The 13354-nt window shown below is 39.8% G+C and overlaps 1 protein-coding gene and 1 non-coding gene across 2 annotated transcripts; one reads left to right on the forward strand and one right to left on the reverse strand.

The window, feature by feature from the left end:
* Positions 1 to 6410: 6410 nt before the first annotated feature.
* On the forward strand, positions 6411 to 11178 carry LOC135077458 (protein extra-macrochaetae). The gene is made up of 2 exons (XM_063972006.1): positions 6411 to 6867; positions 10826 to 11178. Exons 1-2 carry the CDS (start codon positions 6478 to 6480, stop codon positions 10865 to 10867), a joined length of 432 nt encoding a protein of 143 aa, XP_063828076.1. The 5' UTR covers positions 6411 to 6477; the 3' UTR covers positions 10868 to 11178.
* Positions 11179 to 12850: 1672 nt separating this feature from the next.
* Positions 12851 to 12923, reverse strand: Trnar-acg (transfer RNA arginine (anticodon ACG)). The gene has a single exon. It is a non-coding gene; the product is annotated as a tRNA-Arg (tRNA).
* Positions 12924 to 13354: the final 431 nt, after the last annotated feature.

Genomic DNA, 13354 nt, shown 5'->3' on the forward strand with positions numbered 1-13354 from the left:
ATCGATGGATTTAATAAGCTTTAGTGATTACATAATACAGACATACTAATACTTTGTTTGTTAAGATGAAATTTAACAAACTCTCAGATTTCTGATTTGCAAATATTACAAGTACCATTGCAATCTTCTTTTATGTAATTGCAGCTAACGAAACATTATCTACTCGCCATAATACAGTATATGGTTACTTCTAAGTATTTCATTGTTCACACGCACCCACATTCCACGAAATCCTTCGAATTGAAAACCAAAAAGTCTAAAAACAAACGTTAATTTGGTTCCGAACTCCAATTTTGCCGTATCTCTTGGTAATATCTGCGCAAATAATGGCGCTCTGCATAATACAACTTATATGGAGGAGTCAATTTACATTGTTAACGTGTTATTTCCCCATGACCCCTGGTAGAATCCCAAATATGTACTCACGAAGGCTCACACGGGTCGCGGGACCTCGCCGGGTTCTCATAAGAAACCTCTCTCACGGACTGAAGTTCAAACCAAATTATGCCGCGATTTACTTTCGGAATACCATCACTCTCACGATTCTTGCATTCCCAGGTAATCGTTAAATAGTTTAGTATGCGAGAACAAGCTAATTCTGTTTCATTATAGTGATAAACAGCTTGATAATTGGATCGTTTATTTTAAGCGCCGTAGCTGAGAAGTGTTGGTGAAGTGTTGTGCTTGAAAGCCTTTGACCCTAATATTCTAGCCATGAAAGCCTCTTTGTGGCTAGAATATTGGGTTTTATAAGACTCTGCAATTACAATATCCATAATCCATAATAGGTATCTTTGATTCTACACAAATCGAAAACTTTAAGAAAATCATAATCAAACTGACTCTACCTAAATTCCGGAATCAAGAGTTTCCTTCGTCAACTTTGAAATACACAGCTTTCGTGGATGGTCCACTTTGAAATAGCTACATGTAGGATGTCAGAAAAAAATATGTGCAAAAAATTATCATAAAAGCTTGATCGCAAAACCACCAATAAGTTTAATAGCGGTCTCATTAAACCTCGAAGGCCGAGCATCCCCGCGTGCGCGTGCGTCGATCCTCGCCGTAATTATCCCGGCGACCTGTGACCTGCGCTTCCCACGCCTTCGTATTCACACGAGAACTCAACATTTCCCATAGGAACTTTGGCCTTAAGTTTTGGAAATGTTGGACGATCCAATTATGGAAGTATGGTAAAAGGCTGAGAACGAATCAGTTGCGGTAGGTATTTTAAGACAGCCAAGAACAATAACGTGGCTTCTAACTTGGACTGTTGTTTTAACAATGAAGTGCTCATTTCCACATGTACTTAGGTAACCAAAAATACATTTAAACGGTCCGCCTTTTACCAATTTCAAATCAGTTTGAATTGAATAAATTCATCATACAATGCTGAAATGAAAAGAACAACAATATTGCAATAGATAGAAGTACTACATAATGTAGTCAAGAGATTACTTTATCTGTATTGATCAAAGCAGCATTTCCAATGCGTGCTGTGCATTAGACGCTATAGAGCGGTGCACGCGCCGGCACGTGGCGGGAAAGCGCGTAATGAGCCCGCACCTGCACGTCACGAATTATGGGATTTCTCGCGCCCTCCCGTGGGACCGGAGGGAATCGAACTGTTTGCTCTGTCAATACGCACGGATTACGGAGCAATAACGTCGAGTCAATATCTCCGGCACATTTATGGCCTCTGGCTAGCTATTGGGTTTCGCAAATATTAATAATAAATAAGGTTCATAACATTGAGACACCATAATAGAAGGTAGTTATTTACTTCAGCAAAGTAATTTATGTTTGTTCAACTGAAAAATAATTTCGCAAATAGACCACCAACTCCGTGGTTTTGAACCTACATTATTTCGCTAGTCAGAACAGAAGGCTTCGAACCCGATTTTAAGCATTAGATTTTTTTAGAGAAGTTTTTTGTTTGTGGGTAATATTTTGCAATAAAAACAGCCCAATGTAAAATCTAATAGGTACTACATTCAACGGTATGATTGCCTCAAACAATTAGTTAAAAGGGTCACCCGCCTCTCCCAAAGTATTGTTTTGGAGCACTTAAACCACATTTACACAATGAGTTGCCTAATATCGGTGCAGTACAGATCAATCAGGGTATCAGGGTCGGGCAGGGTGGATCACGCGATGGGAGCGGCACGCGCGCGGCACTCCCACGCACGCGCGGGGGTGCCGCCGCCCCGTGTCTAATGTAAAGACCTTAATGAGAATGCTGACTTTACACAATGACATCAATAAAGAGAATTGAATTACTTACTTCATTGTTAAAGTTGTAATTTGATAAAACGTTTTCGCCTTTGTGCAATCTGTAACATACACTGATATAAAAGTAATAACTTATCATTTCAGTGACGCAATATAAAAAAAACCTGAGTGTTAAGAATTTTGTGCTAATACCGCGTCATATCATGCAATGGTATTCATTTATCAATTCATATTAAGAAATATTTCGTGACAAATCAAGTGCCTTCATAAATTGAATAGTAAAATGTCTCCATGCGTGTATTTTTTAAATATGATAATATTAATGCAAATATCAAAAGCTCTTATCACAATAACGTAAAAGATAATATTGGTAGAAGAAGAGCTCGTAAAGTTTTTGAAGTATCGGAAATGGATAATAAAATGTAGAGACAACGCAATTTCACACTGAAAAACACAAAGATGCTTCAAAATGACTTTTACAACAGGACGTTGACGTGAAATTAATTTTTTTGTTCCAAAGTCCTAATAATTTGCCTCGAGTCGTAAAAGCACCTTACGAATTGTCGCCATTTCAGATTTTGTAAGGTGTTTATATGGTCCCGACTTTTTCTTTGATTTTTTCGGACCTGTCGTCCCAAACTGACAAAGGACGATACCTGTTCACTTAAGACAATATTCAGTCAATTGCGCCGCGAGAGACTTTCGATGCAAAGGTGAAAAAAAATCAACAAAGTGGACAATCGTTTTGTACGTGAGGTAATAATAAACCCAAAAGGTAAGTTTGTGTAAATTTAATTTTGTAGGTAGCCGTAAAGTCACGTTTTGACAACTCGGCGGACAAATATATTAAGCGACATTATATTATGGTGTAGTTGTTTGACCACCTGAACATTTATTGTTTGTAACGCATAAACGAATCTACTGACTTTTTTTTTCTTTGAGAAATTACTCTAACAAACAATTTTGAGCAGGTTTCATGTTGCTATGTAGGTACTGTATAAAGAACGATATTACCAAGTGCCGATCCATAAAATTCTTACTGTAGCTGATAAAAGTAATATCGGGTTATCTAATTGGCCTTGCTAAATCATTTTTACTTGATCTCATTATTTAAAAAAAGTGTTATGAAGCTGGTGTGATGTAATCTACTACGTTTTGACCTATGATCGCCGATTAATTTGATAGTAATAATCATAACAAACATCAAACTCATCAGTTAAATTGCACGTTCCAAACAAAATGTAACAAATTATCTTATTGTAGCCTCGAGACAAAACGTGTTAAAATGGTGCAACACAACATTAAGTCATTTTTAAACGTCATCGGCAAATTAAGCGCGGCATTCGGCTCATTTTATCGGCCACATTACATTATACAACAGTAAACGTCGGTCCAAATAACTCAAAATGAAGCAATTCACTACCTGAGTTCTTTACTCCCTCGCCAAGGTGACTCGCGACTTTTTGCGGTGGTTTTTTTAACGACCACTGTGATATTATTACGGCTCGGACCTGTGTGGTCGGACCGACTCTTAAGGGCTACATTGTCCTCGATTCAAATGACCAGCACAATCAATCAATACAAATCACATAACACATGTGATTTCATGTATGTATGACTCTACCTTCGCGCTTGATTTACGAGCACTTGGCCTATAGGTATCGTTGCAATACGTCACTAACACGTAATACATAGTTGTAATAATACACAATATTACTTTGCAGGACTAGTTCTTATTTGACGAAAATATATTAAGTAAGATACTACACTCGGCATCAAATAAATCGCACCTCCTGCGACAAGCACTTATCAAACGTATGCATCCCCACTTCCCACCAACATTGGGACCATTTGAAAGCGTAATTCTAAACTTCATTTCATTAAAGGAAAGGTCTTTACCCCAATAATGTGTCTTGAGAAGGATCCAGAGTCACTTCTTCAAAAAATAGGTAGTTACGCTTGAGCCACCTTTTATGGCTATAAAACTGTTAAATTGGGATTAATTGCTATCCATATGTTAAAAAGGACACGTAAGATCATTATTTGGTTTTATAACCACAAAAATTGGTCTACTTGATCCCAGAGGTGAGGCCCAAGTGAGACCTTTATTCAAGTCACATATATGGTACCTGTTAATTGTTTATAAAAAAAATGTTTTTTTCTTTAAGTTTATTTATTGAGCTTTCAAATAACACCAATATTGTTGGGGCACCATGATTGTGTCAAAAGAAAATCTTTAAAATTCGCGTCGCGGAATGTGCAATTTATTTGATGTTGAGTGTATATTAAAACAAAATCTTTAGCAACTTAATTTGCAACTCTATAGATTCAGTTTTGTATTTGATTGAACTCTACCAGTGTTTCTTACCGCAATGTTCTTACTTTATTAGTTATATCTCAACATTACGTTATGCTTAAGCCCTACTAATAGGTATCCGGAAACTAATCTAACATGAAATTATGTATAGATTGTAGGTAGGTAATAACAATTTATTTCTTTAGATAAAAAAACCCTTGATATCAAGGGTTGTAAAAATGAAAAATGGTATGCCACCGGCAGCTACTTACAGATAAACATTTTGTTTTATATCTGCTTAGATACATATTATCACAATGAAGACGTATTTCACGCATAACATCATCACGCGAATTAATAAATTATTATTTAAATATTTTTATATTTACTGCGTAATTTACTCCTGATTAGATACTGTCGCGGTTTTCATGGTTATCAAAATTTTATTGACAAATAATATATCATCCATCACTGCTTGTAACTAATTGATTATCTCATTAATTTCATTTACTAGCTTAATGCTCAACTATGTATTTAATGTAATAAAACTTTACCTACGTCTATGTTAGAAACTCCGAAGAGTCGTAGATCATTTCAACGAGTATTAATATTGTCAATTATTACCACTTTCTTGCAGGATTGATGTCTCCATTTAAAAAAAAACATAATTCCATAAGGCATTTAGATTTAATGAATCAATTAATATTCAAAAGGCTTTCATAAACTCGCTCACACCGCCCAATTCATACGGGGCTATTTTTTATGCGCCCGCGCAGCCTCCGGACCTGTCGTGTGACCGCGACAAGTGGATGCCGTCACGTACGGCTATTGTTCGGTACAATACCCCCCCCCCCCCTTTCCTCCTCGGTCCTGGAGCCTTTGCCCATATCCTTAAAAAACTTTACCCAATTATAAATACCGAATCGAATTAGAGACGTTTAGCACCACAGTTGCGAAAATTTATTGAAGAGAAAGAAAAATAATGTAAATTAAAACCAATATTTGGCAAATTATTGTATAAACGAAATTTAAAATTTATTTCAAGTTATGACAACTTACAGTATGCTTTTAAAGCAAGCCTCCGAATTTCTAAAGCCTCAATAAGTTCGGGTGATTTTCCTCTACAACTAGTTTATACTAAACAGCATACAGGTAAAACACTGGAAACCTTATCGTCATCGTATCCAAGATTAAAATATACAACCAGGTGGCCGGCTTTAGTTTAGAACAAATTGCGATAATTCGTCATAAAATCCACGTGCACGTATAAATACACAACATAAAGATATACACGTCAGTCTTAATCATTGATAAGATTAAAATGTAGAGCTTACAAGTGCCGGATTACTTTCAGAACGTTTGCACTTATGCTGATATCTTCAATAAATTAGGTCTGTACTGAATGCACCGGCCGTCTAGGACATTGATACGTGTGCCAAAAAACACAAAGAATGCAAACAAGAGCAAAGAAAACATTGAAATTAACGTCGTGCATCTTATTTAAATAAAAATACACTCGCACTGAGTAAATTGTAACAAAATGAAAAAGAACAAAAGAATTTATATTTTTGTAAGGTGCGTTTGTGCACACTTACAATGATAGCGGGCGACATTAAAAATATTTTGTACTCAAAGTACTAAAGCATAAACAATACAATAAAGGGACCAGAAATAAACAACATAACAGACAGGACAAAGTGCATGTCATGAGCGCAACGGCCTTAGTCAGGGCCGCCCAGCGCAGGCAGACGCGGCGCCCGACGCCATGGGAAAAATCAGGCTTCGCCGCCCCCGCCCCGCGCGCCCATTGGGCCGCCCGGCGCCGCCCCGCGCCCCACCCGTGCCCATAAATACTACGCGGCTACGCGCATCTCCTCATTCCTCGCTCGCGACCCGCGGTAAACGCACGTCCGTCTAGCCCAGTGTATTACGTGTTTAGTGAAATCACGATGAAAGCGATAACAGCAGTGTGCGCGACCGGCGCCTCGGTCCCGGCCATCGCCAGCGGCCGAGTGGAGCGGCACCGGGACATGGAGAACGCGGAGATCCAGATGTACCTGTCGAAGCTGCAGGACTTGGTACCGTTCATGCCGAAGCACCGGAAGATCTCGAAGCTGGAGGTGATCCAGCACGTGATCGACTACATCTGCGACCTGCAGTCGGCGCTGGAGAACCACCCGGCAGTGGGCCAGTTCGACGCGGAGGGCGCGCTGGCGGCGTCGCCGCCGCTGGCGCTGGCGCCCACGGAGCGCCGCCGGCGCCGGCCGCTCAGCCAGCGCGCGGCGCCCAACACCATCCTCCGCAACACAACCTCCAGCCAGGAACACAGACATCACACGGTGAGTCTCTATTTCCACTTCCCATTCGTTTTATAGTTATTAGTTTGAGACCATAAAAGGGTGCAGAATCAATCATTGCCATGATGCTCCAAAAACAGAAATCAGTCCTTAAATAATAACAGTAGTTAACCTAATCGTAATAAGTTTCATAAAGGTAGCACAAAAACAGTTAAGTTCTATCTTAATTTTGTATGAAACTGTTATCCTGTTTTCAAACCCGCTTTCATACCCACTATGCAATTTCATTTGCATGGGTTTCCAAAGATTTTTTTCAGTTGTAGAGTTTCCACCAGTTTTCTGTGCAGGAGTAACAAACATCCATCCTCACAAACTTTCCGTTCATAATACAAGTCTACATTTGTACACTTGGAAATGTAGCTCCCATAAACACAATACCATTTCAAAAACCCGTGTCATGCGAGATAGACACTGTTGCATAAAAAGTAAATGAAATCGGTTGCGTCGGTGTTTTTGCGTCGCGCACCTGCATGTTTCGCAAGCGGGAAGGTAAAAGCGGAGATGGCGAGTTTCACAACGCGCCGCACTAATAGCTCGGTAAACAATCGTGCAATTAGCCGACCCCGACCTACAAAGCCTGCTCACTAATTATCCAGCCCTGAATATCTCTTATCATACCGGTTTTGTCCCTCATCATTGAAGAATCCTGTATCTAAAACTTTAATTATATCACAAACATTGCCTCATTGCCTTACGAATTGCTTAGGGAAGAGAAAAGAATCAGACGGACCTACTTAATAAATCAAGAAAGTATACCACTTATTGAATAGGCTGTGTTGTGTGGGTAGAATTAAACCAATGCGTAACTATAAACATGTTGCCCAAACAATCCCATTGTAAACACCACAACAATGTTCACTCAGTTATTCTGATACCGTTTCGTTTACGGCGCTGAACTGAGTAGGTACGTTATGAAATCGTAGAATCGGTAAATGCGCAGTCGCAATCTAAACCGCTGTTCACGCATGCATGACGGCTGTTTTGAATTTCAGCCTTGAAGCGCGGCCACCTGCGCCGGCGCCGCGTAAACGACCGTGTACTGACACACAATCTGAATATTTAACACATCTTTATATTGGCTCGTTTAACATTCCGGTTGACACCTGCGTGATTGTCGTTTGTTGGTTTCCACTCCGAGATTCCTTGTCTTCTGCCGTCTCTCGCGCTCTCCCAAGGCAAACCTAAATGCAACGTTTGTCTTGTGTCTGCGTCCGCGGCAGGTGCATCGCTAAGGATTTATTCGTACGGCTGCGATTACGAGCCTCAGGCGCAATGCGCGCTCGTTAATACTTGGTCGCGCCACGTAAATTTTAATCACTGCCAGTTGTTGGAACCGAGGGAAATGTTCAAAACAAGCGTGATTTAGGAGACACAATGTGCCTTGCTGAATTTACAGCAGCAGAGTGTTAAGATCGAAATGGCCGAGACATAAAATAATGAGACGTTTATAACAAATCTGGCACACCTGGCTGCATATATTGTCTATTCAACAGAGCAACTAAAAAGCATTTAAAAGTTGTTTGGTGCACAGAGTGCCGAGATGTAAAACCAATTTTTCAGAAATTTTAATTACTGCATAACTTTTATCTGCTACAGTTTAATACATTAAACAATTTGTGTAAGAATGTATATCAATACGTCTATTATATTCCTCAGCTAAAGATTTGGCTCTAAATCTATCACCAATCTGCATATCATTATCTAATTAAATCAAAAGTTTTGTTTTTGCTCCATCATCTCCACTACACGTCTGACGAGTCCAATGAATTACTATTCAGACAAGCAACACGCTGTTTAATTGCCCCGGGCGCCGGCGGTATCGTGATACCCGCCGATATTTACTAATACAACACCCACAAACAATATAGGAACTATTGGAATGTTGACTAATCGGACCGCATTCCTGACTCACAACCGCGAAGCATTCGTTCTCGCAAGGACATTAGAATTTGTTGACTTTCCGTTGATCTCGGGGATATTCGGCGCCGGGCGGTTTCGTGAGATAGTTTGAAGTTATAAAGAGGTTTCGGCTGGAGGCGATCGTGGCGATATTGGAGGCCCGCGTGCGCGTCGTGAGGCGGCATTTCACGGCGGTATCTGGCGGGCCATCGGCTGTGCCACAAACCTCCGTCACGAGCATACGCCACTGCTATCGCGGCCGTAATTGTGGCCCGCAGCTGCTTGCCGCGGGCGCTTACGAGGTCGTGAGACCTATCGCAAACATGCTCGCCGTTCGAACGTACTTTTACTCCTTTGTCGCGTTTAATCGAAGTAAACCACGACTTCACTCCGAACTTTATTACTCTGCTCGCCCTTTCACCTTCAGTGATAAATGTCAGCGCCCGCACGACTGTGGAGTGCTGTTTGACTTTTCGCTCCGACCATAATAAGCTGTTAAGTATCATAATAAGCACGCTAGGCATGTAATCCGTCGCGGTTGCACCCCCATTCATTTATACCCTATCAAAAACTCCACCCTATTCATTGCTCTGTAGTCGGCAGTCTTTTGTCTATATCAATATGAATTATTGATATTGTTTGCTGAGAAAAAGTCTTACATTCTTGATCTTAACTTCGTTACAACACGTCAATATCACTTAGTCATCCAATTACTGGCCCGCATGGTGCCTTTCACAATCAATTAGGACCCTCGGATACTGTTAACTGGCCTCCGAATATTTCCTCTATTACCAAACATTATTAATGAGTTCTGGAGTTCAATATGTTCGTTCACCAGCTGAACTTTGAACAGATCGAAGCCAGGTAAATCATCCTTCCCTAGCTGAGCGCCGGAGGAGCGCGCCCACGCGGCCGGTACAAGCCACGACGCTAACGAGTCGCCAGGTGTCCGCGCCCACGCTCGCTCACTCCTCTGAATATCTTTGTCTTCGTACTTCGAGCATAAATCGCGTACGTGAAAGTTTTACGAGCACCTTACGCTTCTCCGAAGCAATAAACAGCGGGCGGCGGAGACAATGCCTCCGAACCGCGAAATGTCTCGGCAAACCTCTGCACACGTGCATCGATTTCGCCGATAGCTTGGATTCCATCGGCGACGGATCGATCGAGGGCATTGTGCGGGTAACGGTCGCTCGCAGCTGCGTGTGAGCACACGTGACGGTGCCGGTGGCCGGATAGCTAAATAAATGCGATGAACATACCTATTCATTATCCAACGACAATGCTTCTCTCATAAAGGGATTTCACGTGTGCGCTCTCGCAAAGTCCCGATCCGTTCGGGACATGTGTGCTCTCCCTTCGGTATGTGTCCGTAAATAGGGTGTGGCCACGTGCGGCCGCTCAGCTGTGCGCGGATGTGCGCGGACGGGAAGCGGTAATCCAACACTCGCTGATACTCAGAAAGCTATACTGAAACTGCCGAAGTGCCTTCTGTAAACATCCACCCGTAGTTGCAGCAACTGACTCCGCCGTGCTGACGCTAATGAAGCAATCACTCAGGCGACGGTGTCACCCGTTCACTCGTTTAGGGTGGCGGAATAACCGGCCTATTGTCCGGGCACTAATGAATTAAAACATTGTCGAAACAAAGCGCATATGTGGTGACAGATGGCCGGACGCGGGCGGGATGCGCGTGTGCCACCCGATACTCTATTTGCCCCAATCACTTGCAGCAGCAGCAAAATTACCACGGCCAATAACTTTAATGATCATGACACCTAAAAAACATAGAACGGTATTATCTTTATTGGCTAAAATCAACATGCTGACATTTAATATCATTACTCTAAATTAATATGAACATGTCTTGCTCGACATGTGCGCGCGCATCTGTGCAATGATTGGTAGCTGCACCCTCTTTACCGATTACATGGGTTCACCTTCTGTTCCCTTATCAACGAAACCCTTAATAATAAATTGATACACCCACTTCTGTGTTTTACGAATGCCAAAACTTATGAGTTTGTTTGTTTTGTTACAGACGCCCGAAAAGCAGAACCAGCCGGACAGGCCGTCGTGCTAAGTGATGCGTAGGTTTTAAGGGACAATTAATTTATGGTAAAGTAAGATACCTCGAGGCGGCTCCCCGCGGCGGGCGGCCCGGCATCAGTTCCAGTGAACATCATCTCGCGATGATATCCTATGTGCGATCTCGTTACGATCAGTAAACTACTTTAATATTATATTATTGTTTGGTGGCATTACGCTGAAGACTAAGTGCATTGCAATGCAATCGCCGTCGTCACGACGAGGCGAACTGTTTTGTTATATTTTTATGTAAAAAGCTTTACTAATTATTATTAGACCGATGTATGTACATTTTCACGTTTGTAAATAGGTATGTTGAGTGGTTTGTGTAACACCTAAAGGCAGCTTAACAGATCCTTAAAGTAATCAACTGGTTTCCTTTCCAATCTCAGCTGTTTTTATTCTGTATCGTATCATAAAACAGTCTTAAAAAAGAAATTTATAATTACGACGAAATTCTGTTTTAGATATTTTATTATAAAACGATGCTTCCAATTATATCAAAGAAGTGAATCAATTCTAAGTTGATTTACGTTAATAATTTTATTATTTCTAAGTTATGATTTCAAGAGTGTGATTTTGCATGGCGATTTTGTTTCTATTAGTTTATGAAGAATACTTTCTAAGAGCATAACGCAATTTTTATTATTAATTTATATTTTGCGTTAGCACAAAACTATATTTTGTAAATAGTGTATGTAATAAAAGAAAGTTTATAAAAAAAATAGCGAAAAATTATCGATTTGAAAAACTTTAATGATTTATTTTGAATATAAGGTGAAGATGCTTTAATTATCTTATTAATTCTTATTACTTATGGTGTATTATAATTTAAAATAGACTGTTATAGTTTTAGAAGTGGTGGCCAGTGTGGCCGTAGTGGTGGAACAAATTGTGTAGAGATAGATGTATACAGTGGTATGTGCCTGTGTGCAGCGCGCACACAGACACGACCTTCCCAGTAAAGTTCCGATACGTCACAAATTGTATCAGTTTGATAACTAAGATTCACAATTTATTCGTCCATGTTTTCCTTTTATTTAGTTGTTAACTACGCACTGATTTTTTCGATAAGTATCTACCGATAAATCAATGAAACAGAAAATAAAAAAATATTGACACTATTCCGAAATTTCATTTCTATCCTAAATACCTTTACCCTAATTGTTCAATTATAATTATCAGTGAATTTATCATAAAAATATGCAGTTTTAAAAATCTGTAAGTCTCTACATAGTTAAAATTATCCCAGAATGATTAAGTAATTGAACATAAGCAGAGAAACAACAAAATATGAGTGCAAGTGCATACACGTAAAAAAAATTATTATAGAGTACAGCAAGAAAATTAAATTAATCACACGTACTACACAAGGACTTTATTAGTCTGACTCACAAGCAATACCTAGTCAGCAATTCAGCATAATTAATTTTATTTAAAATGAGATCCAGCTCATCATGGAACGGATTCAAATGTGTATAACGTTCGATGCTGGCTCTACCTAACCTCTAATCTGACACAATCTGAATATAATTTCATATTTTCTTGATTCTTCTATCTGTGACATGGAATTTATCGAAAAACCTAGTCTTATGTGAGCTTCACAAGATCACGCGATTACGTCACACGGCCAATTATCGCGAGTACAATATTTGGTCAGCTGTGTGTGTACTTTATTGTTCAACAATCGCCGGCAAACATCTTTGAATTCTGTAGTCAAAACATAAAGACCATATTCACTTGAACACAAATTCGTACTCTGATGATATTACTATACACCCTATATTTCAAGAAATAAGGTAAACTATTGAGTGAATAACGCTACCATCACTAAATTATATTATGAGCGCTTGTTCGCAAACATTAGCTCAATATCGTCATGCTGTTAAACAATACGACTAATTACTAATTGGTGAACAAATAAATGTCACATGGCACAAATAAGAAAATAATATTGAAATTGCAAAAATAATTTCCGCGACCCTGCCAGGATTCGAACCTGGAATCTTCTGATCCGTAGTCAGACGCGTTATCCGTTGCGCCACAGGGCCAGTTGTAACAGGCGCCGAAATTAGGATGTCCGTTCCCAACGAGATTTTTTCAGGCAAAGGTAAACTGAAAACATTTTTTGACATCATACAAATCACACAACACGTTTAGTTATGTAACAACAAGTCGCTGTTTATAACCACTGTAGGTAACCAAATGCGTAATTTGACCCGACTGAAAAAAGAACATTTTTTTTCAGTCGGGTGAAAGTTATTATGTACGAATGATTCAAATTAAAAAAGATTAAAAAATTTAAATGTAAAGTTTAATGGAAGAACAAACTTGAACATGAGCCTGACAAACAGAAGACGCAAATATTAATATAGTAAATATCCAAATGATGAAAATATCTTTCATATTAATCCTACATATTTATTTATGTGACGTACCTATTTGTGTAAATATTTTAGAATTATTACCATAACGTCACAGC

This window comes from Ostrinia nubilalis, chromosome 13 (assembly GCF_963855985.1).
Source record: "Ostrinia nubilalis chromosome 13, ilOstNubi1.1, whole genome shotgun sequence".
NCBI lineage: Eukaryota > Metazoa > Arthropoda > Insecta > Lepidoptera > Crambidae > Ostrinia > Ostrinia nubilalis.

Bases quoted from the DNA above. Each gene is read 5' to 3' on its own strand.
- LOC135077458 (XM_063972006.1), top strand. From the start codon at position 6,478: ATGAAAGCGATAACAGCAGTGTGCGCGACCGGCGCCTCGGTCCCGGCC. The intron at 6,868-10,825 runs GTGAGTCTCTAT...GTTTTGTTACAG, and splicing joins AGGAACACAGACATCACACG to ACGCCCGAAAAGCAGAACCA.